The sequence below is a fragment of the Gigantopelta aegis genome, chromosome 4, assembly GCF_016097555.1.
Source record: "Gigantopelta aegis isolate Gae_Host chromosome 4, Gae_host_genome, whole genome shotgun sequence".
NCBI classification, from domain to species: Eukaryota; Metazoa; Mollusca; class Gastropoda; order Neomphalida; family Peltospiridae; genus Gigantopelta; species Gigantopelta aegis.
In genome coordinates, this window is record NC_054702.1 from 5,357,105 (window position 1) to 5,384,365 (window position 27,261).

Consider the following 27,261-nt stretch of genomic DNA (forward strand, 5'->3'; position numbering starts at 1 on the left):
TTAATGGCGGCATCCTTGCTTTGAGCGCGTCTGTTTAGCTGTTTTGCAAATAAGTACATTGTTTTTGGTCAAAAGGTAACAGAACTCATAGCTTAGTTGCAGTGTTTTAAATTACACACTACTGTTTCTTTTTAAGCATGAGTGCATGCCCATTTTTTGCACAATGCGTATAAAAACAAAAGGGCGTCTGTGAGTTACCCGCGTTTTTTGTTTGTTTATTGAAACCGTGACTGAAAGGGGATCCAGAAGCAATTATTAAGTTTTCCTGCAATTTGTATTATGACAAGACAAAAGTACAGTTACCCATACATATATATATGTTTCTTTTGATCTATTTCTGAAGGACACGAACGTTATAAAAGTGCAACATTACACATTAAACATTTTGTAACAAAATAAAAGGGTTTCGAGATTAATCTCAGTTCAGAATCAACAACACGGTATATAATATATTTCGGCCTTTGTCGATATTGTCATCACAGATCTTTTTATCAATAAATTTTATTTCAAACTTCCTGTAAAGTGTAATGCCATTGATTTATAAATTTAAAAAATCTGTTCCAAGGCACATTTTAGGACCTAATCTTGAATGGAAAAAGTTGGAGAAGTGATTAAAATAGGCAAAGTTAAAATTTGTCAGTACATTATATAGTGTTCGCCACATTCTGTATTAATTTGGAAACATTCTGTATTAAACACATTGTTTGAATTATAATAGGTATAATATTTGCCCGGTCTCCCTTCCCTTTTATTATTTTTATTTAGGGGGAGTGGGGAGGGGACTGGGCGAATATTTTTCCATAACTGGTAATATTACCCAAAAATGAAAACTTTATAAAGAATTGCTGAATAAACAAATGACAGAAAGTAAAAATCATCAGTTACATACAATTAAATCTGCATTTGAGGACAAAATTTCTGACGAAAGTTAGTGGACACAAGTCAGAATGACCGTTCTGATCACATGACAAATGATGCCAAATAAGTTGTTTTTGAGTCGGAGATTGCCGAATTGATAAAAAGTAAAATGTTTTCATTGCTCAAATAAAATATAAATTGTGTATATATCAAACATACAAGTATGAGACAAAATAGAATCTGATAAAAAATACTGTAAAATTACGTTAGCTACTGAAGTTTTTCGACGGGTGTCAGGCTAGCAGATTTGTGGAATTCATTTTCATCGAATGAATCAATAACTTGATATCGCCAACTAAGTTTCGTTTTTGGAAAGGCAGTGTATATGTTATTTGGCACCCAAAATAAACGATTTTAATTATAAAAACTACCACTTCTGTTCAGGGCTCGCGCTGTCGGTAGCCAAATTAGCCATTGGCTAATTAAAAAAAAAAAAGGCTAATAAAATTTGCAAGTGGCTAAACTTTTGGCTAAGCCATTTTCTGTCTTCTGATGTGAACAAACGGTTACATAATCTATCCGACACCTCAAACATAATAATACTACCAAATATTCAATTAGCGTAATAGCGATCTCGTGACCGGTAACGAGAAACGGTGTCATGCAGCATACAGCGTAGGTCTTATAATGTTTGCTTATTTTAATAATCACGGTTATTAATTTTAACGGCATGCATTCATCATGTATGACAGCAATGTCTGGAAGATCTGTAACTTGTTATTTTTACTTTGTAAAATCTTTGAACCAAAAACAGACTGACAATGCGTGTCAATTTGAATACACTGGCCAGTTCAGGGCCGAAAGACATGTAGGCTATCTCAAGGGTTGAGTTCAGCCAGACCGAGCGAAAACAAAACGTTCGCTAGACTGGTTTGTGCGCTTCACGTTAAACCAAATGGACACGACGAACACCAATCAAATAGTTAGGAAGAACGTTTGTTGGCTGAACTGAGGGGCTCTCGGCGCGAATATACGCAATCTAATTAGATTGGAATATACGTCACGCTTCAGAGTCGGCTGACACCCGCGTGTCAAGAGACATCGCAACGATGGACATTAAACAATACGATTACGCAAAAGTAAATCTTGATGTAAATTTGTAGAAAAACAATAGTTTTGCTCGCATCAATGAATACCTAACTGTAGTTTTTGTTTATTCCTTTGTCTTTGTTAATTTCGCACCCATGGTCGAGAGCACGCATGCAGATGGCGATCGCCGGAAATGAAAATGCAGTCTTTAAATTGCAGTTAAATGTACACAGAATAAAATTAGTTTACAATAATCATATTTGTTAGATAATTTTAGATCTAAATTTGTAAGACTGTGATGCAGACCTGTCAACCCTCCCGGATTCCGCGGAAGTCTCCCGGTATTTGTTCAAATCTCCTTTCACCTGTGCGGGAGACAGTTTCTCCTGTTAAATGACATTTTTGTAAGCATAAAAAAAAAATCGATCCTCTTTTGTCAAAATAACAGAAGGGAAGTAACTCTGCCTTTTTTTTTTCATTCGGAAAATGTCGACTACTTTCGGTTTCCGAGAATGTAACAGGCCGAATTGTCCCGACTGTTTAACCTTAGCCGAAGTGAGAATTGTGGGATAGCCTATTTATATTGTTAAAAAAGCACATGGAGTTTATAAAATGACGTGTTATTGTAATGTTTGTTGTCATTGTAATGGCTACGAAGCGTGTTGCCGCTAATTCAACAGGCTGTGTATTGACATTCAGTGTTGCCATATAAAAAAACAAAACTATCCAATTTAGTTCTAATAACACCTCTGAATTGTAAAATGTCTTCCCACTGGAATACATAATGCAACTATGACGAATCTGAACTGCCAGACTCCCGAGTTGACAGCGATACACATGCACGTTAAAATCACATGTCACAGCAAGACAACGAAAAGACCAATTAGCTGTATAAACATACTTGTGCCAGTTAATTTTGTATGTTTGTGCGGTAAAATGTTGGTTATAAGGGTACACTTCAAGAAATTATTTTTGTACAATTAAAAAATGTTGTGTTTGACATTGACATAAAGTTACTCACGGAAATGGGTATAATTTCGGTATATTTCACACGATGTCAGTAATGAGGTTTTACTTATGATTAATGAAAATACAATGTTTATTGCATCATTATAATGATTTTAAATAAGTACCACGCCACCGTTCCTCATTATAGTAAAAACTGAATATTAATTTATAAGATTTATATAAATTTGTCTTTGGTACTTGGGTACACTAACCACAAATGATAATGTAACGCAACCTGTAAGGCTGTAAATGTACTAATTAAATTTTTTATTTCTTGTTCATGTTCTTAACATTTTTGGATAAAATAATTTTTTTTTTTTAAATATGTATTAAATCAATATTTAAACTTTAAAAAAAAAAAAAAAAAAAAACATTTTTTTTTTTTTTTTAATGCCAAGATCTAAGATTAAGAAGTATATATGACATCATAAAGTATTCATATAACTTATTGTAATAATGTTTTTCTTAAATCTTGCGATTTTGGGTTAAATTGTGTGAATTTAAAAAATCTCCTGCTTTTTGACAAAATCTCCTGCTTTTTCAACACACACCTCCTGCTTTCTCTTGACTAAAGGTTGACAGGTCTGCTGTGATGTGACATTTAATAAGTTAGCTGGATTTTAAAAACACCGTATTTTTTGTTTGTGGGGTTTTTTTTTTTAATAAATGGAGTATAGTTTGAAGTCGGCATTCTTAGCCACGGTATTTTGTAAGCAGAAATCACAACAAGCATTTAACTGCGTAAAACAAATTTGGCTAAAGCATTTTCAATATGGCTAATAAAAATTCCATTTGGCTAATATTCTGGCTACAGGTATTTTTGATCCAGGGTGAGCCCTGCTGTTGTTTTTATAAGCTGTGATATCCCCCCCAAAATTAATAGTTTATAATATTTTATAATGAATTTCTGAATAAAAAGAATGACAGAAAGTATATAAATTAATTAGTTACAATAAATTAAATCTGCAATTGAGGACAAAATATCAGACAATAGTTAGTGGAAACAAAAGACAGAATGACAGGTCTTATGTGACAAATTTGGTGCCAAATAAGTGGTTTTTCAGTCACAGATTACCGAATCGATGACAAATGAAATGTTTTTATTGCTCAAATAAAGTATAACTTTTATTGTGTGTATCAAACATACAAATGGATACAGGTATGGGACAAAGTAGAGGCTGTTAAAAATACTGTTAAATTATGTTATGGTAATTGTCGTAAGCTACTGAAGATTTTTGTCGGTTGCTTTTTCATACAAACAACAAGGCTTGTTTCCTTTGATGTCTACCGGCCTCGGTGCTGTCGTAGTTAGGCCATAGGTCAACAGGCTGGTAGGTACTGGGTTCAGATCCCAGTCGAGGCATGGGATTTTTAATCCAGATACCGACTCCAAACTCTGAGTGAGTGCTCCGCAAGGCTCAATGGGTAGGCAGTGTTTTGTCAAAAAGAAATTTTTGGGTATGGCGCTATGGAATTGAATGCAACCACAGTCAACAGTGTATGGAGGGCCTAGCCCAGAAAGAAAATAGATTAAGTTTAGGGTTAGGGTTAAGAAAATCGTACATTAATGATAAGAGTAATTAATTTTATCAAAAAGTTAACTTGAAAAAATAAAGTCTACTGAAATATTTGAGTATGGTGCCATACCTGTTTTACCCTCTGGCAGAAACCCTGGTAGGTGTAAACCACTTGCACCGACCAGTGATCCATAACTGGTTCAACAAAGGCCATGGTTTGTGCTATTCTGCCTGTGGGAAGTGCAAATAAAAGATCCCTTGCTGCTAATTGGAAAGAGTAGCCTATGAAGTGGTTTCCTCTCAAAATCTGTGTGGTCCTTAACCATATGTCTGACGCCATATAACCGTAAATAAAATGTGTTGAGTGAGTCGTTAAAGAAAACATTTCTTTCTTTTATTCTTTGATGTCTAGTGTGCAGACTGATGATTATTTTTGTGTGGGAAAAAGTGTGCATTTGGAAATAGCGGAGATAGGTGCGGAAAAATATAGTAGGTTGCAGAAAAATAAAGGAGGGCAGCAGAATGTGAAAGGATGGTAGCAAATTACAATAGCGGTACGGGCCGCCCCGCTTAAATGGAGCAGCAAGAACACTGGGTATTAGTCTTTACAAAAAATATTTTTTACGCATTCTTAAAGTTTGTTTTATTTAACGACACCACTAGAGCACATTGATTTTTTATCTTATCATCGGCTATTGGACGTCAAACATATGGTCATTCTGATACTGTTGTTTTTAGGAAACCTGCTGTCGCCACATAGGCTACTCTTTTATGACAGGCAGCAAGGGATCTTTTATTTGTGCTTCCCATAGGCAGGATAGCATAAACCATGGCCTTTGTTGAACCAGTTATGGATCACTGGTTGATGCAAGTGGTTTACACCTACCCATTGAGCCTTGCGGAGCATTCACTCAGGGTTTGGAGTCGGTATCTGGATTAAAAATCCCATGTCTCGACTGGTATCCGAACCCAGTACCTACCAGCCTATAGACCGATGGCCTAACCACAACGCCACCGAGGCCGGTTTCTGGAAAGTGCTTTAAAAATATTCACCAAGGAAAGCACTTGAAACTCATGGAAAAACCAGTTAACATCTTGGAAAGTACTAAAAAAAAAATCTACATTAATAATCTGGGAAATATAAAAATAATTGTGTTTGACTTTTGGTTCCAAACTAAATGGTTTAAATGAACACTTTTTCGCAACATCAAATGAGATCAGCTGTTGATCAGAAAATATTGTTTTGTCTGTATACATACCTCGTTTTTGGTCGGAAGTAAATGTGCATGCATCTGGCATCAGTTGGTGCATTCTTTTTATTCTTGAAATGGGATTGATGTAAAAGTTGACAAACTGAAGCATTAGTTACGTAGTTGACAGATCTGTTAACCTTCCCAGATTCCACAGAAGTCTGGTATTTAATCAAGTTTCTTCAGGAAAATCACAGTTTTCTAAGCGTAAATACATTCCTGTTTACCCTGGCAGGGATTCTGTCATAGGGTTAAAAGGATATACATTTTCAATTTTGTAAGAAAGATTATAGTAAGAGCACTGCTTTTCAAAATTTGTCAAAAAAGATGAAATGCAGTAAAGATTTCAAACCCATAACCACCTGGTATGGACATTTTTGGTCTGTTGTGTTTTTGTTACATACACTCAAATACATTTTTAGCAAAAAAGCATGCCTTGTCATGTATTGACGCAAAGGTTTGCTTAATATAAGACTAAACTTGATTATTCATTTCACAAACATCCCATTCCAAGTAATATATATACTCCTGGAAAAATAATTTTAAAATGTCATGGGAAAATGAACCAAAATAGTTAAGAAAAGCTTTGGAAAATTAAACCAATTGAAGTGTATGGACCATGATATTGCAGGGAACATTTTGTTTTCAAACTCTTTATTAGCTCTAGTGAATTGAAAATTGATGAGCAATTACTGTTTAATGTTTTAAAATTGTGTAGCAATATCTTAAAATGGCTTAGCGAATTGCTATGCGATACTGAACAAGATGTTCCCTGTATTGTCTGGTTTTTTGCGTCATATACTATTAGTAATAACTGAGTGTATTGATGTGTATGTTGTTTTCTAGATACATGTCCTAATAATCGAGGATGCCACGTGTAACTAGAAGTGCCCTGGCCAGTCCTGCTAGGTCCAGTCCCCGTGAGACAACAAAGGCCTCATCTACAAGTTCAAAATCTGTGTCGTCACCTGCACTCAAGTAAGTGGATTCTTGTTGATTTGGCATCGTTTTAGTGTGGCTTTCTTGTCACTTGCACTCAAATAAGCGGATTCTTGTTAATGTAGCACATTTTTGGGGTGTTTTTTTCTCTACAAAGATAATATATTATCCTTCCTTGATGTTTAAGGCATATTCAAAAACTTAAATTGAATTTATTACCCATATGGGCACACATAACCGGGGAAATAAAAATCATAATTTCTCAGTGAGAAATTATGATGCATTGGTCTAACCGGGTATTTGATTGGGTGCTTTAGGGGACTTCGACCAATGGACGGGCACATACTAAACCAGATGCGACATATATTGACCGTGACCGAGCAATAGCAGTAGTAGTAATTTCTGATCATTACCAGACTACTTGTCAAATATAAACAATTCTCCGTAAATGAACACGATGATACATGAACACACCAACACAATTTAATTTTACCAAATGTCGCGAAGTACTGAAATGTAAACAAGTTTTAAAGAAAGAAGGGAAGGGTAACCTACCTCACACATCACAACCCATTTCGACAACTGAATTGGATCAACTCTGGCAATCAGGACAACTTGGTTCCTCAAATCCTGAATGTTTACTCCAAACGTTATGGTGGAATAACACTGGTTTTTTTGGATTACGTTCAATTTTGCCACACAGAAACATGAAATGGGGGGACATAACACTCAAAGCAGACAGTGAAAACAAAGAATATCTTGAGTATAACGAAAGGCAAACAAAAACAAGTGACGGTTCAAATCCGCGAAATGTACGTCAAGTTCCACCTCGCGCTTGGATGAATGAAAATACCGCACGGTGCCCAGTTGCACTGTATAAATTATACAAGCAATCACCATGCAGTCCAAACTCTTTTTTCGGGTCCCATTTATGGTGGCGTTTTTAACATAAACATTGGTAATTCGGGAACAAGGTCGCCAACTATTCACCACACATCTTCTGACAACACAGCTAAACGTCGACATATTATTATTGATTCTTCTTCCGATGAAAATTAAAATGTTCATATTCTTCAGACAAACGGTACTTGTTTAGATTCAGCTGTTTTCTCTGTTTAATTGTTGTTTTCCAATGACTATTGTTTGCCGCCAAATAACGATGCAGCGTACTCGACAGACTTGCCCTAAATAACTTGTTGAATGGACATGTACTGTTATCTAAACATTTTAATTGTCATTTCTATATTTGTTTTACAATGTCAATAAAATGTTATTTTTATCAACAATATATTTGTTTTTTAATATATATAACTTGACAAATAAAAGTATTTTATAAGGAGCTACTTTCGAACGCGGATGAAAGTAAATGAGTGCGCACATAGTTTGTGCTTCGTTATAGTTTGTTTCTAAATAATATGCACATAGAACAATTTATGGTGGGGCACAATAAACATCCAGGCTTGGGTAATAAATAGAATATCAAACTTGCTACTATGTATTATCAAGTTTAAGTCCCTCATGAAATAAGTTTCCTTTGTCACTCGCTAAAGCTTGTGACAAAGGAAACTTATTTCACAAGGGACTTAAACTTGATAATACATAGTAGCAAGTTTAATATCCTCTATTTATTTAACTTTTGCTGACTTACATTATGCATATTTTGCTCTGCAATGTATACCATTCCATGTATTATTTTTAATAAAATTTACTTAAATCATAGATCATTTGCAAAAAATATCCAAATCTGGTTGCATGCATATTTCCAGACTTTGTGTCGAACAAAAATTGCGGGGATTGATTAATTGCTTCCCTAAGTTAGATTATGGGGAGTCATTTAAGATTTGACCATACTGAGAAATGCTATTTAGTCTTTTGTATTATTATTAAAAAAAAATTAATTCACGTGTTAAGGGAAGCTAAATATTACTCTCCTTCAACTAGTCTCAGGAGAGAGATAGAGAATGATGGCTCCTCTTAAATAGCTAGGTTTGCATTTCTATAGTTAAAGGAAACAGATTTCAAAGTAAATGTTGTTTCTTCTAGAACACGACATGGCGCAAAGGAAGGAACAAGTGCTGAAGACACAGAGGAGAAAGTAACACGTAGACAAGCAAAGGAAAAAGGAACAGGTTTGTGGCTAGACGTGTACATGCAGTTGTTGACATTTTGTCAGTGTTAGTGATTTCTTGTTGGAATTATCTTTCATATGTCCATGAAAATAACTGACCAGATAGCTGTTAACATTCTGACTACTGGCTTAACTTTAGACACAAATTAAGCTGAGTGGGTATACTTCGTTTATAACTTATTTCACATACTATTTGTATAAATAAAATAATTTAATTTTTTCTCTCATTTTTATGATTTCTTTTTTGACAGCTATTGTTTAAAATAATGCAATATTGTTTATAAAGGCACCAGCATTTTATGTCCCTTGAGAAATATTTTTCACTTGTCACACATTAAAGTTTGTGAAAAGTAAAAATATTTCATTCGGGACATAAATTTGATAACTGGTAACTCGTTTATCATTGTCTATATACCGCATGTTTTTTCTTGTGTGAAGGTGATGCCGGGACAAAGAGAAGAAGTGGACGAAGGAGTTCGGAACCAGCTGAAGAGGTTGAACCGAAAACTCGGGGTCGTGGAACGAAAGCAGCAGAAAAGAAACAGAAGGATGAGGAAGAGGAGTCTGCCTCCAGGTGAGGGTGTCTGCCAGGCTTTAGTCACAGAGATTATGGGGCGGGGCGTAACCTGGTGGTAAAGCATCCACCTGATGCATGGTCGGTCTAGGATTGATCCCTGATGGTGGGCCCATTGGGCTATTTCTCGCTCAAGCCAGTGCACCAAGACTGGTACATCAAGGCCGTGGTATGTGCTATCCTGTTTGTGGGATGATTCATATAAAAGATCCCTTGCTAGTAATGGAAAAATATAGTGGGTTTCCTCTCTATGACTATAAGGGGCGGGACGTAGGCCAGTGGTAAAGTACTCGCATTATGCGTGGTCGGTCTGGGATCGATCCCCATTGGTGGGCCCATTCAGCTATTTCTTGCTCAAGCCAGTGCACCACGACTGGTACATCAAAGGCTGTGGTATGTACTATCCTGTCTGGGATGGTGCATATAAAAGATCCCTTGCTGCTAATCGAAAAGAGTAGCCCATGAAGTGGCGACTGGGTTTCCTAGATCTCAATAATCGGTGTGGTCCTTAGCCATATGTCCGACGCCATATAATCGTAAATAAAATGTGTTGAATGCGTCATTAAATAAAAATTTCCTTCATTCATTCTTTAAGACAATGTCAAAAAGACCAAATGTTTGACATCCAATAGCCGATGATTAATAAATCAATGTGCTCTAGTGGTGTCGATAAACAAAACAAACTTATTCACGGAGATTACTTTTATTCCACAGAATGTTTACACAAATAACTTACAATATTGTCAGGATAAAAGTATAAAACTGTTTGATATTTCTGAGATATTGAAGTCTGAAATGAAAAATTCTGGATGTTCATGCCTCCTGAAAGATATTTGTCTTGTTGTTGTTTTTCCATCCTTTTTTCCCCTGACAAGTCAAAATCTGCTTGGACAAGCAAAATGTATGTAACATTTGTCCAGTGAATCAAAAAGAAGAATAAGGGTATGTTTTATTTAACGACACACTCAACACATTTTATTTAAGGTTATATTGCATCTGACAGATATTGAGATAGGAAACCTGTCGCCACTTAATAGGCTACCCCCCCCCCCCCCCCCCCCCTAAGTGGACAACTGCAAATGGTCAATGCAGTTTCATTCTGAGCAATCAAAACTAATGTCCTTGCACTTTAATAAAACTAACAAGTTAATTAGACAAATGACAGTATTGGCAGATAAGTCGATTTCTAGATAAATTTGTCTGGTGGACTAGTGCAAATTTCTGCTTATTTCTATCACTGTTATATATATGAAAAATCTAGTGTAATCCCCCTTGTTTTCAGGACCCTGTAAACGTTTCCATATTTTCTTCCAAGCTCATGTTCAACTCTTTGAATTAAATTCCTTTTGTAGATTTGGTATTCTGTGTTCATGTAATGTTCATCTATTAGGACAAAAATAGCTGGATTTAAGAAATCTTCATTGCTACTTTAAGTTCTCTCATTATTCTGTATTCTCCTTTGCTGGTCAGCTAGAGAGTGGATGAAGCATGTGTCACTTTGTATGCTTTAAGTTCTCATTATTCTGTATTCTCCTTTGCTGGTCAGCTAGAGAGTGGATGAAGCATGTGTCACTTTGTATGCTTTAAGTTCTCTCATTATTCTGTATTCTTCTTTGCTGGTCAGCTAGAGAGTGGATGAAGCATGTGTCACTTTGTATGATTGGGGCGGGACGTAGCCGCTTGATGTGCAGTCGGTTTGGGATCGATTACCTGTCGGTGGGCCCATTGGGCTATTTCTTGTTCCAGCCAGTGCACCATGACGTGTATATCAAAGGCCATGGTATGTGCTATCCTGTCTATGGAATGGTGCATATAAAAGAACCCTTGCTGCTAATCGAAAAAGAGTAGCCCATAAAGTGGCGGCAGCAGGTTTCCTCTCTCACTATATCTGTGTGGTCCTTAACCATATGTCTGACGCCATATAACCGTAAATAAAATGTGTTGAGTGCGTCGTCAAATAAAACATTTCCTTTCTTCTTGTATGATTGTTAGATTCTATATGGTCAGTTGATATATTATTTTTAATGTCAGGTGATATATTGTTGTAGTGTAAGTAGATATATTATTGTAATGTCGGTTAATGTAGTGTTGTAATGTCAGTTGATATATTGTTGAAATGTTGGTTGATATATTGTTGGAATGTCAGTTATTATATTAAATGTTGAAATTAATGGATTTCAGAAGTCGGTCTCGTGGCCGTGGTGGAAAACAGGCAAAAAAAGATGAAGAGGAAGAAAAAGAGGTGGAAACAACTTCAAGGTTAGTCACGGTCAAATAGAACATGCTAATAGGATGATGCTGTTGTGAAGAATGCTACACCTGCTTGCTGATGAGTTTGAAAAGTCACATATTTAAATCGAGCATTTTTACAATTGACGTTTTAGAATAAATTGAAATTCTTCCTGTTTAATATTTTGGATTAACGTAACGTAAGACAATCTTCGTCTAAAGTAAACAAGTAACTATGATATTTTTAACATGTTTTTCTTAGGTAACCTATCCGATATCCTTGATTGTTTCTGTATTTTAAAAACAAAATGAATTATATGGGGTTGATTTTTGGAGGTTACCTAGAGGGCAACAAAGAGTTCACGTATACATTCCCTGTGAAAGTTGTAGTTTGTCCCACCATTATGTAAAAAATGCTAAAGGTTGTCAAAGAAGTAGGCTGTCCTAAGTGTTTTGTTTTTTTTCTTCTAAACAGCTGTAATTAATGCAATATTTAATGTTTTAATATTCAAGTGCAACCGCTTTGTATGCCATCTGTTTTTATTTACTTGTTCAAGTATTTATCATTGACGTGAGTAAGCTCTATGTAACAATCTTCCCTGTTTAACTCGGGCTTCTCTGATTTATTAGTTGTTTAGACGACATTAAAATTTATTCTTTACAGCAGTTCTTCGTATTATTTTTGTACACGTTTGACATAATTTTCAAGTCTTAGAAAATTATTTGTAGGAGAAAGCGTGGTGGTAAACAGCAAACAACAGAAGAGGCAGAAGTTGGGGAAGAGAAAGTTGAGAAGGCATCACCAGCACCTCGTGGTCGCACTAAGAAGAGTGGGGGTCGGGGAAAACAACAGGAGGAACCGCAGGAGGAGGAAGCAGAAGCCGAGGAAGCCACAGTGAAAGAATCTGAAGAAACGCCCACACGGCGCGGGCGAGGGAAACTGCCCGCTCCGGACAAGACATCCACACCATCACCAGCCACGTCAAGAGGTCGATCAAGAAAGGAAAAACAAGAGGACACTGAGGCTATGGAAGTTGATGAGGAGGACAAGCCTAAAGAAGAGGTGACTCCTCGACGAAGGGGCAGGAAAGCAGAAGCCACAGAATCAAAGACTCCAGACGTGACTCCATCTTCGCGGGCACGTCGGACACGCACACCGAAGGAGAGTCCAGATGTTTCAAGTGGCAGGAGGGGGCGCTCTACCAAGACAGTGCTACCAGAGAAGAAGAAAGAATCTGAGGTAGCAGCTGATGATTTCGTGGATCCAATGACGTCGAAACCTGAGGTAGCAGCCGATGACGTCATGGATCCATTGGCGTCGAAACCAGAGGTGGCAGCCGATGATGTCTTGGATCCAGTGGTGTCGAGACCTGAGGTGGCAGCTGATGATGTCGTGGATCCGATGGTGTCGAAACCTGAGGTGGCAGCTGATGATTTCATGGATCCGATGGTATCAGAGGAGCTGGAGGCTCCTTCCCTGAAAGACGAACGAACTGAAAGAAAATCTGAGTCGGCCACAGATGGGGCTGATCCTCCCAGTATAGAACAAGAAGCTCCTAGCATTCATTTGGACAACATATTGGAGCCACCAGCAAAGAAACAGGGCATGTCAGAAATGCCTGACATTGAGCCAGAGCCAATGGCCACTGAACAGGATGTTAGTGGAAAAACAGAAGAGCCTACTCCTAAACCAGTAGTTGAAGCTAAGCCCGATGTTGTAGTTCACAAAGTATTAGATAAAAAGTCTGAACAAGTCAGTGTTGCTGATCGTAAGAAGTCAGATGTTTGTCCTGTTGTGAAGGACAGGACACCAGAGCAGAAACCTGTCACGGCTCCAGTTGTTTCAGAACAAAGTAAACCAGCTGTTCAAGCTCCAGTCATACAGGCTCCCATTGTTGAGGATATTTCAGCCGAGGAAGAAGAAGAAAGTCAAGATGTCCCAGAGCTTCAACAAAAGAGTCAGGCTCCAGAAGCTGTGGAAGATGCTGCCAATGGAATTCCAACAAAACAGCTTAAACCTGTTACAAAACAGTCTGATGCTGCTCCTCCTGTGGATCAGAACAAGTCAAAGCGTAAATTTGAGCCGGATGTTGTTGAAGAGGACACGGTTAGTTCGAAGAGAGCCCGTGTGAATGGTGATGAAGTTGAGTTAAAGATGGCTGTAATGACAAACACTGTGGCTGACAGGCCTCATGTCGAGTCTGCTGAGGCTGCCTGTGCAGATGTTGAAATGTCTGAAGGCCGAGCATGGAACCAGATTACACAAGCTGTTCAAGAACCAAGTCAGAGCGATGCCAAAGCAGCACAGCCTGTCATGAAGACTACTGTTGGTGTTTCTAGTGGAAACGAGGCCAGTGCCAAGGCTACAAAACCTTCTAAGACTGAGGACGAGGAGTTGGACTACCTCAAAGAGTATGTGATTATTTCTGAGAGTGATATTCCGCCACCAGACAGTAAGGAGGTAGCTAATGCAACACCGAAGATCCCCAAGTCGTCATCGGTTGAGCCAGCGAGTACCTCCACAGACCCTAAAGAGGCAGCAGCTTCCAGCAAGTCGACTTCCAGCAGCGTTGAGGAGATGGTCACGTCAACACAGGCAGTGTCGTCTCCAGGCCGCGGTCTGACGAGTGCGTCAGTGGGCAGTTCATCGGCAGAGGCTCAGCAGTTGTCATCGGGGGCGTCGGAGGTAATGTTTCACCAAGCTTTAGTTACATCTGCAGTTGACAACATGAGATGTGGCACATTCACAGCACCAATCTTGTATTGCAGTGTTTCTACCAGAAATAATTGTTTGGGTATGGCGCTATGGATTTGAATGCACCCAGAAAGAAAATGGGTCACGTTTAGGGTTATGTTTAGAAAATCATACTGTATTGAGTAATTGATTTTTTCTAAAAGTTAACTTTAAAAAAAAATGTCCAAAAAAATGTTTGGGTATAGTGCATTTTACCGTCTGGCAGAAACCCTGTATTTGGGTTTACTTTTAAGGTGTCATTCTGCATTAAGTGAATGAAGTTTTAATTTGGCAAATATATTTCATTATTAATTTCTCCAAAAGCTAATAAACATTGTAAACCATTTTTGACTATTTTGATAATTGAATTTTTAGTTAGGCTACAGATTTTTTAAACCAAATTTGCCAAATTAATATATGTTTTAGTTTCAGCTTAACCAGTACATTCTTATGTTTCTTTAAAATATAAACTTTTATCATATCTTTAATGTGCAGTATTTCAGATGCTAGAAAATTCTGTTTACATCATATTCACATTTTAAACCGCAATTGTTTAATATCTAAAATGTCTTTTGAAATTTTTACTCCAAGCATATTGTGCAATATTAGTCTGGTCCATTTTATAGACTAAAATACAATTAATATTACAATTCGGGCAATACATTTTTTCAAAAGTTTGATTAGTTAAATTTTTCGTCGGTTGAAAATTAATCAATAACTACCATTGTACTGTGATCTCTAAAACTTACATAGCAAACATGTTGACTGCATTCACTCAGGTCTTATGACATAAAATGTTTTAGTAATACATATATTCTGAATGCAGTAGAAAGTAATGCCATATACATGTGTCTGCACTGGGATTTGTTATCTTTAGACAAGTCTGTGCTTCACAACAGCAAAATTTCCTTTTTACTAGGTCTCGCAGCAGATTTCTCAAGTTTCATCTCAGGCTGTGGAACTAGGAAGCACCACATCATCTTTGGTGTCAGAATCGTCAGCCGCTGAAGCTATGGAGGTGGATACACCAGACACTTCAGCTCAACTTGAGACGTCGGTCGGTAAACCCAAACCGCGTGAACCCGTTTCAACCACCGGGGCTATCAGTGTGACAAACAATATGTATTCAGCTAAACCACTAGCACGAGTGAACGCGGTGGATCACACTCAAAACACCAACACAGTTTTTCCAACTGCAGGGACAAGTTACGACATTTTTCACAGGACATTTCTTCCCAACCCGTCAATTCCTCTTAGTTCGACGGACGTGTCCCATAGGTTTAGCATAGTTAGTTACAACATTCTGGCGGATTTTAACATGAGAAAGATTGCGAACACTTATGACTACACCGAGCCGCAGTTCCTAGAGCAGGACTACAGACACAAGCTTCTCATTGATGAGCTCAAATACCTGGATAGCGACATTGTGTGCATGCAGGAGGTGAACCCAGACTACTTCAAGAACTTGCTCGAACCAGCCATGAACAGGTAAATTGTTTTGACACATTTCAGTAAATTCCACTAGCCATAAGGCTATTGGGATTGGGATTTCCACTAGCTTGCCAAGCAAAACCACTTGCCAAATATCTGACCAAATATATTCTTTGAAAAAGAGTAATTTCTTGATGTTTTATTATTTATTTTCTTATTTTATTTTATACATTTATTTGCAAATGTAATGTTTTAAATAATCTACACATATATTTATAGTCTAACATTAAAAAATAAATCTGTGGTGTACAAACTCAATAGACTGGTCACTGGCTTCATTCCACTTAGATTCTATTTAATACTGTGTTGATGAGATGAAAGTGAATAACTTCTCCTGAAATATTTTCACTTAAATATTATAAATACAGTGGACTGTCTAAACCGGACTCACTTCGTACCGTCGAAATAGTCCGGTTTATATAGAGGACCGGTTTAGACAGAGTTCATCCAGAGTTACGGTTCTTGAATGATCGACAACTTGAGATCAACAATGACATTTGAACCCATGGATGGTTGGGAAACAGTCATACAAGCCAGACTTGCAATCGATTATTTCACAGACATAAAAAATATACTTAAAGGGACATTCCTGAGTTTGCTGCAATTTTTAAGATGTTGTTCACTAACGGAGACTTTTTAACGATTGTAATTTCATATCAAATATATTTTTCTGCATAAAATATTAGTGGCTGCATATTAAACATGTTTCTGGTCGTTCTAATAATTGTACTAGGTTAAATTTCATTTTATTTCCTAAAACATTATTTATTCGTACGTACGAAATTATTTGAATACAAAATCCAGATCTAACGGCCTACCGCAATAAGAGTAAACTTCACGCGAGTGTGATTACATTTTGTATTTGATCTTGCAATGGCGTCCTAATTACTCGACAAGTGACGATCATTGCTCAACTAATTAAGCAGCCCGTTCAGTCAAATCCCAATCTGGTGTAGATAGAAGTAATTAATGCATGAACGGTTCTTTCATTCTTGATTTTTGATCCGGAGTCTGGAGTAGACAGAATACGGATTAGGCAGAGATTTATACCTAAGAGATAAACGGTAGCTGGACAGGGCTTTAGAAATGGACCATTTTGTTTCATCTGGCAACTAAAACATTTTATACTATCTATATAAATATAGAGGTAGCCATCATCTGGCTCCTAGATGAAAACGTTAACGTAAAGGGCTGATATGTAAAAGGATGATTATTATTTTTTGTGTCTTTCTACTCTTAAATTTTAGAGCAGTTAATGTTGTTTCAGATTAGACGAAAGAAAAATCAATAACATATTGTTACACAAATTTGTAGCCAGTGTTGATCAATGTTTTTTGACCACGGTTTTGGAAACAAACTGATTCCTATCCCACGGTTTCACTTTATTTGTTGTTTGTGAAACTGTCATGCTTGTTATCAAATTAGCTGACAGAAGTAGCAGTCAATTTCTCAAAATTACCAAGACATTCTGTCATTGTTCCTTTTGTCAGGACATTTTTTTTTTTTTTTTTTTTTATAGCTGAGGGAGTTTGATTCTGCTGTAAAGAAGTTCCTGACTAATGGCCATTTTGAACATAAAATTTTATACACTTGTTTAGATGATCAGTATCTGTATATTCATTGTGTTTCTGATTGTCCTAATGTGTGTAGTAGTTTAAATTTGATTTTATTTCCTCACATGTTTGTGTAGCAGGGAACATTTTGTTTTCAAAATCTTTATGAGCTACTTTTCTACTCAATTGAAAATTTATTAGCAACAACTGTTAAATAATATTTTAAAATTGTGTCGCGATCTTTGAAAGTTGCTAATCGCAATGCGATACTGAACAAAATGTTCCCTGTGTGGTGGGTGATATGTGGGGTATGTAGGTTAAATCCAGTTTGACAATAGGACAACCAGAATCACATTGTACAAACAAGTTTACACTAATTGTAAACAACAAAATCTATTTAATATAATTTTTATTTAATTTCAATTGATAACAAGGGTCTATTGGAAACATTTTACAATGTAAACTCGGTACAGTTTCTTTAAACTTTCATCTTGGAGAAATTTAAAGCACCATTTACTTGGCTATAATGATAAATGGAGCACCATTTACTTGGCTATAACGATCGATAAATGGAGCACCATTTAGTTGGCTATAATGATAAATGGGGTCTCGCATATTTTCAGTTATCAGAGGCCTGATTTCACTGTTATTGATGTTTTTTTTCTTCAAGCCTGGGATATCAAGGTGGCATGATGAAGAGAACACTGGACTCGTTCAACGAGGGTGAAGCGACATTCTTCAAAATAAACCGATTCAGTTTGGTGGACAGTCAAGGGGTGTCTCTCACAGAACTGGCTTACAAGGTTAGTGCCAGAATCATTCAGTTTGGTGGACAGTCAAGGGGTGTCTCTCACAGAACTGGCTTACAAGGTTAGTGCCAGAATCATTCAGTTTGGTGGACAGTCAAGGGGTGTCTCTCACAGAACTGGCTTACACGGTTAGTGCCAGAATCATTCAGTTTGGTGGACAGTCAAGGGGTGTCTCTCACAGAACTGGCTTACACGGTTAGTGCCAGAATCATTCAGTTTGGTGGACAGTCAAGGGGTGTCTCTCACAGAACTGGCTTACACGGTTAGTGCCAGATTCATTCAGTTTTGTCTCCCCTTTATGAAGACAGCAGCAGCATCAACTTTTATTTAAAATTTTTGCATTTTGATCAGTTTCTCACAAACTATAAATCCTAGGTCACATAAACTTGGTTTGTAGTTAGACCTATGGGTGGTCCATATAGTGTACTGAAAACATTCAATTCCACAGACGTTTTTGTGTATATTTACTTTATCTAGTAATATTAAGTCAAACTGTTTATTTAGTTACCATCTACAGTTCTAAAGGAAATTTGTCCCATTCGTAGTAAAAAAAATTTTTTCACTTGTATCGACTTAATTTACAAGGATATTTTTTTTAAACAGAAATAAGTTTGTTGTTATTGCCATAAGTACTAGGGTTAGAGTTATGTCCCTTGCTGACACATGGGTGGAAATACTGAATTGTATCTCTTTTTTTCAGTTGTGTCACATTATCATTTTTGTAATGGCATCATTAGAGTAGAACATTTATTTCAAACTGACCGTACAGGTTTATGTGTGTATATATGCTGGTATGGCAATAATGCTTTGATTGTTTAATAAATAAAATTGATTTTAATGGAAAAGCAGAAATTTATAAATAATTTTGGCAAGAAGCCGCCATTGTGCAATTGTGAGACTGCACCTTTAATAAATGACATGTTGGTTGCAGGAAATAGAAGAGGCTGGACTGACGGACGACGTTAAAGCTGCTGCACAAAAATATCTGAACAAGGCTGACGTCGTGTACATCTCTCAGCTGAGGTGCAACTTCACTCACAAGATGGTCACCATTGGCAACGTGCACATTGTGTGGGACGAACACAAGCACCCTGATGTCCAGTGTATCCAGGTAAGTTAAAGTTTGTTTTGTTTAACGACACCACTAGAGCACATTAATTTATTAATCATCGGCTATTGGATGTCAACCATTTGGTAATTTTTGACATGTCTTAGAGAGAAAACCCGCTACATTTTTCCATTAGTAGCAAGGGATCTTTTATATGCACCATCTCCATCAGGATAGCACATACCACAGCCTTTGAAATACCAGTCGTGATGCACTGACTGTAATGAGAAATAACCCAATGGGCCCATAAATGACATGTTGGTTGCACGAAATAGAAGAGGCTGGACTGGCATCGATCCTGGATCGACCACGCATCAAGTGAGTGCTTTACCACTGGGCTATGTCCCATCCCTGCAGGTTATAGAGTACTTGTATAAGAGTTAAAACATTACACATAATTGTGTTTTTATAAAACTTAATTATCATATTATGTTTAATCTATATAATTGACTTACTGTAAAACTGCAGCAAATCGGAGGTTGTGTTAGTCAGTCCAGGGTTTCTGCCAGAGGGTAAAACGGGTATGGCGTCATACCCAAATTATTTTGCAGATGTTATTTTTTTAAGTTAACCTTTTGACAAAATTAATGACTCTTTATCACTACTGGATGATTTTCTTAACCCTAACCCTAAACCCTTTTCTTTCTGGGGGAGGCCCCCCATAGCCCCTGTTGACTGGTTGCATTCAGTTCCATAGCGCCGTCACCAAAAATGTCTTTCTGGCAGAAACACTGGTCACTAATGGTGGTTCAAGAATAAATCAGTTATTGAAGTTCAGTAATTTTCATACAAGGAAACATTTTTCTTAATTTATATACGTAGCAGTCCAACCTGAGGGGATTATAGGTTTTGTCTCTGTCGTTCTGTTTGTCTGTCCCACATATAGTTTACCCGACTTTCTTTTTCACAATGCTTCAAGATATTGAGCTGAAATTTTATTTATAGCTTTGTTATGTATTGCTACAGACCAAGTTTGACTTTCATGCCAATTTACCCATTTTTAAGTTGTGGCCCTTAAATGAAGGTGATAAGAAAATGTGTTGGGCTCGATATTGAACATGTATTGCTCTAGCAGTATTCTCAGAATGCTTATTATTTTTCGTCCCCTACCTGTCCAACTGGAGGGGACTATAGGTTTTATCTCCATCCTTCTGGCTGGCTGTCTGTCTGCCCATAGTCTGTCCCACATATAGTTTTATGGATTTTTGTTTTTTAGAATGCCTTGAGATATTGTATACAGATTTATCATTAACTGATACCGATCAAGCTTGACTTTCATGGCGATTTAACCATTTTTGATGGAGTTATGGCTCTTGAACTTAGGAGATATAAAAATTTGTTTTCCGGTATTGAGATGAAATTTTGTTTATAGCTTTATCATGTATTGTTACATATCATGTTTGACTTTCATGGCGATTTACCCATTTTTGATGGAATTATGGCCATTGAACTCAGGAAATACAAAAAATTCTTAGGTTCGGTAGGGGACATGCAGTACTCTCAGAATGTTTGTTATTTTTTTACATTATAAATTGGGCAAAATGATTTTTGCCATCGTGCCATATTTTATTTTAATTTTGTTTTGATGTAGATTGCCTGTGCTATCAAGGAAGTGGTGAACCGAGCTGGCAGTAACGACTCGTCTCACATCATCTGTGGAGACTTCAACTTGGGCTCGTCCACCCCTGGCTACCAGTTGGCTTGTGACGGCTATCTCAGTGACGCCAGTTTGGCCACTCTTCAAGCTATCGAAAACCTGGACATAGCTGGTGTATCTGTAAGACTTTTTATTACCTTTCTCAGACTTTCTATTTTAGTTTGAATTATTTGAATCTAACTTAAAACAGAAGGAAATAAGAAAAATGCTTGGTTTTCTGTATGTTCAGTTTTTTGTAATATTTTGCTTGTAACTAGAGGCCTGTTAAAATTTAACACTTTCGAGATAATTATTACTTGTAGTTCATTCTGTGTATTTGCAATTAAACATGACTTGGTTATTTGTGAATCTCATCCACTCTTTACCATATGACATCATTTAATAGTATTTTTTCTTTATGTAATATGATGTCATAACCAAATCGTTGTTTTTCTTCAGAAGTCATTGGTGAACCATGTGTGGCGAGCCTTCCAGCATACGTCTTCCACACTGAAGAGTGCATACTCCACTGTCCAGGTATACTGAAATAGATAGGTTGTCTCTTTATAACAGGAAGGATATGATCAATTTATTAGTCACCAGAGGGGACTATAGGTTTTATCCTTATTCTTCTGTCCGTAACAATTCAAAACATTGAGTTGGAATTTGATGTACCGCTTTATTGTGTACTGTTACAGAGTTATGGCCCTTGAGTTGTTAAAGTGTTGGGACCCAGTGGAGAATAGCAGAACATTCTCTGTGTTAAACTCTTTCAGTCTCTCTCTCTCTCTTTCTCTCTCTCTCTGTCATATAACTATTGATAATAAAATTACAGTGTACTTGTATGTGAGAATAATTACTTTAATTCAATAAAGCTTTAATAAATAAATAGATACTGTAAATTAGGAAATGTTAGCGAGCCTAAGATTTTAGTGTATTTAGTGAGGCCATTCAAGGCCTGATATTTCATGTAAAAAAAAACTTTGATTGTTTTGTCAGTGATTAACAGAACACACAACAATGATATTGATTAAACCAAAAGGATAGCAAACAACAATTGTGTGTTAGCATGCACACATTACTAGAATTTCCTACTAAATTTATCTATAAGCTGCATAATGTCAAAATTTATCAAAAATATTATTTCAGCTGATCCTACAATATTTAGAGAATAACTAACGAGCTACGAGGAATTACGGATTATCTGTCCCGATTGAATTATGGTGGAAAATCCGAGCCTCTGGTGAGGGTTTTACAGCATTAATTCACGAGGGACAGATAATCCGTAATTCCTCGTAGTGAGTTGGTTATTCTCTTTATTACCCATTGTCAATCTTTAACGATTTTAAAAGTATATTTACGTTCTCGCTGCTGTAACAACTAACAAGCTCTACCAGCCATAACAATATATTCATACGCGCCGTTACCGGTGCACACTCAACAGTATCCACCAAAGAATAGTTCCAAAAAAACCCAGTCAAAATAATAAAATAAAACCATTTTTAAACATTTGTACATATATTTTGTTTATTAATATTTGAAAATGATCACAGTAATATTACCATATAAACATAGTTTGACCAATGAATGGAATCATGAATGAACAAAAAGTAGTCCCGGCAGTATGTAATTGCCAATCAAATCTTGTCTTTTTAAAGCCAGCCAATCAGTGACTGTAGAAGCAATCTGCACACTGTGCAGAGATCGAAAAAATATTACCCTGTATATTTGATCCCATATGGGTAATAAAAGCTTATTTGTTTAGTGTGATATGATGACCTCGCTAAAGTTTTATGTCGCTAATACGTTAAAAATTTGAATTTCACTGATATTTTAAGATTTACATTAGATTATAATGATGCATGCGTGAAAGTTAATGAAACTGTTGAAAATTATATTTTTTGTTGACTAAACATTTGAGTCTATTTTTTAAATGTTCTATCGTCTCTGTCTAGAAACACGAGCCACGTCTGACGACGTTCACCAAGTTCTACCACGACGCTGTGGATTACGTGTTTCACAACAGCAGTTTGGAGACTCTGGGAGTTCTCGAGACGGTCAACGCTGAAGTGATTGACGCCACCGGCGGTCTGCCCTCGAAGTCGTTCCCTTCAGACCACGTCTCACTAAAGGCAGAGCTGTCGTTTAAAGACTGAAAGTAAGCTTGGTGGTTGAGACGAGGCATGCATGATATTTAGATTTCAGATGTCTCATCTCGTAAAGTTAGTTTTAGTGTGGTTATACCTGATAATGTTGATCCTGTTAATTACAGTTGAAAATTGATCCATTTGGTGATATGATAATCAATAATGAAATCCATAATCAAATATCGTTCACACTAATTATTCCGACAGTTTTTATGTTGAAATATATGTAAAATTGGTGGATTTTTTAAAATGTTAATATTGGACATATTGAGTGGATATTACAACATGAAATAAGCAAACGCTTAGTCTGAATGGTTTTTGAGGATACTTTTGTCTTTATTTTCTTTCTGAGGAAAGATATTTAAATTTGTTCATAAAAGAATGTAAACATATCACCCTGACCTTTCTATATTTACCTTTAACATTTCCTGACATGGGTACTGTTTCAATATTACTTGTTTGTCTGACATGTTTTTCTATTTTCGTTTTAGTTACGGTACCGGATGGTTGAAGACAATATTGACTGTACAGTTTGTATGATATTGCTTGTTAAAGTCATGTACCATTTCTAAATATATCATTAGTCATAGTCATGCAGTACATTTGGCAACAGCGTACCCTAATAAAGGAATCATTTGTCAGTTTCATATTTTGTCATTATCTTGGAACTGTTTGGTGGTCTATACGGCTGTCGCATATTATTCAGTTTTTTCTTCACAATTGGATAAGCATCTCTTTTAGTGGTGTCTAATTTCAGTTGGGAAGGTACTGGTCTGTGTTTATGCTGGAGCAGTTCAGTACATCCTCTTCACCTAACGCTAATTACTGTAAAGCAGTTTTCCAGTTTACTTTGTTAGTTAAACGTCTTACAGTGGCTAACATTAGTTGCAGAGGATTGTACTGTTGAAAAGATGAGGCCGAATAACAGATTTGTTGTGTTTTAGAAGATGGTCAGAGCTGTTAATTTGGCACACGTTACATTTCTCACCTAACTAAGCTGGTATCTGCCACAGTGAATTTAGCCATTCTCATACTTGTATCATTTAGTGGTGAAATACAGTTCTATATTCAGAAACATTGATATGTACATTATTTTTGCATTTCCTGAATGACTGATGAATATTTTCTGTGGTTTAAGCTGGTCATAGTTTTTTTTCCCTTCTGATTTTGGTCAGGTTTTTTTTTTTGCTGTTTAACCAACTTATGGTGCATTCTCAGAGTTACAGGTGTCATAGATTTGTTTGCAATTTTTACCTGTATTTGTCATAAACTGCAGATTGATCCATCTCACATACAATAATTTTTACATAATTCAACAATATGAAAATTGTAATGTGTTTGCATTTGACATCCACTTTTCTTCTTAACAAAATAATAAAAGTACATGGTAAAACTTCATGTATCCAACCCCTACAATAAAGAAAATGTCTTCATGAAAAAATATGTCATGCAAAAAAAAATGTATAGACCCCAGCAAAAGAAGTGCCATGACATTGATGATTGATGTGGGAAAATGTAGGGGTTGTGTATCCATTAAAATAGCAGCCAGTTCTTTGTGAGATGGGATTCAAATTGGACACGGTTGTCACGTGTTAATGTTTACATCACCATTATTGGATATTGCACTTAAATATACAAATATTTGAAATATTTCATCAAATATTTAGGGCCCTGTAAATCACTCAAAAAAATAATTAAGGTTTTTGGTAATTATCCAACTTTGCGACTGTTGCATTACAGTTGTTCTTAACCAAACTAAATCAGAAAATATAACAGCTGTGGAAAATGTTTCTGACTGGATACAATATTTTCGACAAATTGTACTTAATAATATGTATTTGACTACGGACAATGTAATCCTAGATTCCTAGTCTTCAGTAGTATGTTCATTTCCACATAAAATGGCAGCTAGTAGTAACATGACAACTCTTGAGTAAAGGACCTAGTTCACTTCCAAACCCTGTACTTATAATAAAATGTTTAGCCTGATTTGAGTCTGAGACCTAAAGTTTTATAAGCACATGTTATGTGACCCATTGTCAGCTCTTTGTTTATCATATTGACATAGCATATTATCGTATAAGTTATTATCGTATAAGTTAACTTTTTTCTTATTGCTGACTGCATCTTCTAGAAGTGTATTAAAGTGAGACTGAAGCAGGGCTCACCCTGCCCATTGCTTGCCAAATAGCCAGTTCCTAATATTTTATGCAAAGTGGCTGCAACATTTATTATTTTGTTAATACATTATTTATTTTTCAATGGGCTAATTTCTTAAAATTTTCAGATTAATATGCTGTACAAAATGATGTAATATAGATAGTTTTGGGGATTCCATCGAATAATCTTAAGCTCAGGACTCAAAATCTGGGATTCACATAAGGACGGAATCATTGGCTAAAACAAAAGTCTTTACAGTGTGACATCTGCTGAAGTTAACCTATTAAGACCGCCTTTAGTGTTTCTTACAGGTTTGTGAAGTGGTTGAAATGCTGATCAGTATGAAACATGGCATGAAAAATTTGTGTAGGAATTTACTTAATTTAATTTAATTGTTTTTTTGTTGTTGTTTTTTTGTTTGTTTTTTGGGGGGGCCACTTTTCAGGCAGCTTTTTATAACAAACACATGTCACCGGAGGGCGAGCACTTGAGAACAACTAGGGCTATTTTTCTTGAACATTATTTTTTAAGAATTGGAAATGTATGTTGTAAATTCAGACCGTAAAATAGCTTCCTAGCCATTAAAATTCATTTAACATCAGGCAACAAAGGCAGACTATCGAGGGAGTGTATAGTCTCCTGTGCGTGTCTTTATTAGCACTAGTAAAAGTCGACAGAAAGCATACAGATAAGCTCTGATTCATCGTTACATACAAAAGTATTGAAGAGTTCTTCGTGTGGACTAAACTTCAAAATGTGTGTTGGTGAGAAATTAATTTTTCATCAGAACTTTATTATTTTAATGATGTCTTTGAGTCCGCTGTAGAATCAAAGTTGACTAGGAACATTGTTACAGAAATAGAGGAAGCAGTTTTAGTATGCCAGTATACAATGACATTGGCTTCACTTTTTGTCTGTTGACTGTTGCAGTTTGTATTTTAAAATGTTAAAGGGGCATAATCGACTTTTGTGCTATATATTTTTTATCAAAATTTTCAGTTGCCAAACTGGTAGACACCTAAATTGTGGTTGTAATAAGAATATTGGATGTAGTGGATACACATTTTCTGATTTCAGTATGTCGATTATGCCTTTTATTAAGAATTGTTTGTTGTGGATTTTCACATGCAAGTTCTGTTGAAGTACTTACATTTGTTATTATTTGATCACTGTATCCTTAGCATGTTACTGGTGATTACTATTTTTCACTCAATCAATTTGTCTCTTTTATTGTTTAACATTTGAACAATGTTATTTATATTCAGCTGCAGTTTTAAGTGAAGTAATTATTTATTAAAACCACATCACAGGTTTTAAATTATTTTATTAAAAGCATTTCAGCTTTTCAATTGTACATTAACTTCATTGGATAATTATCTGTGTTGATTAGAAAGTTTTATTTGTTTTTAAAATACATATCTTAAGATAACTTCTGTAATTTTACTTCAAATAATTTCTTTTATTTTTCATTTTATTAATTTTTTCCTTTAAACTACCATACTGTTTGAAGACATGGATGTTTACTGCCTGGTAGGCAAACCGCTCTCAAAGCAAAATTTTAATTTTGTTTTACAGCTATTGAAAATAATTTTTACTACCTTGTCACCTTTATCCTAAAGTAGAACTGTAGAAAGGTGTTGTATGGAATTAAAGTAAACTGAAAATTTAGTTTTTGCATAATTTTATCCTGGTTTTAAATAGTTTGCTATTTGTGTACAGTATTTGTTGCGACAGCTCCTGGAAACTTAGTAAATTGACTCATTAGTAAGAATGCAACTTTCACTTAGTCCTGATGACTCACCAGGAAACATTTATTCATCTTTTCTCTTCCCCACTCATGCTGTCATTGACTTGTATTTAGATCTCATGTGTAGATTTATTAATGAATGAAATATCTACTGTTGGTAGGAGCGACGTACATATTACAATAATTTGTTCCTTGTCTATTTTAGCAGTTTTGTTTTATGTTGAGAAGTCATTTCAACAGAAAAATGTTCAACATCAATTTACTAATAAAAATAATTGCAAATA

General features: G+C 36.1%; 1 protein-coding gene across 1 annotated transcript; it reads left to right on the forward strand.

Moving 5' to 3' along the window:
• Positions 1–27,261, forward strand: LOC121372538 (muscle M-line assembly protein unc-89-like). The gene is made up of 13 exons (XM_041498920.1): positions 1–75; positions 6,569–6,700; positions 8,705–8,790; positions 9,228–9,363; positions 11,545–11,622; positions 12,322–14,278; positions 15,246–15,814; positions 18,041–18,173; positions 19,111–19,290; positions 20,879–21,064; positions 21,383–21,460; positions 22,879–23,081; positions 23,562–27,261. The coding sequence occupies exons 2-12, from the start codon at positions 6,591–6,593 to the stop codon at positions 23,077–23,079; spliced, it is 3,714 nt and encodes a 1,237-aa protein (XP_041354854.1). The 5' UTR covers positions 1–75; positions 6,569–6,590; the 3' UTR covers positions 23,080–23,081; positions 23,562–27,261.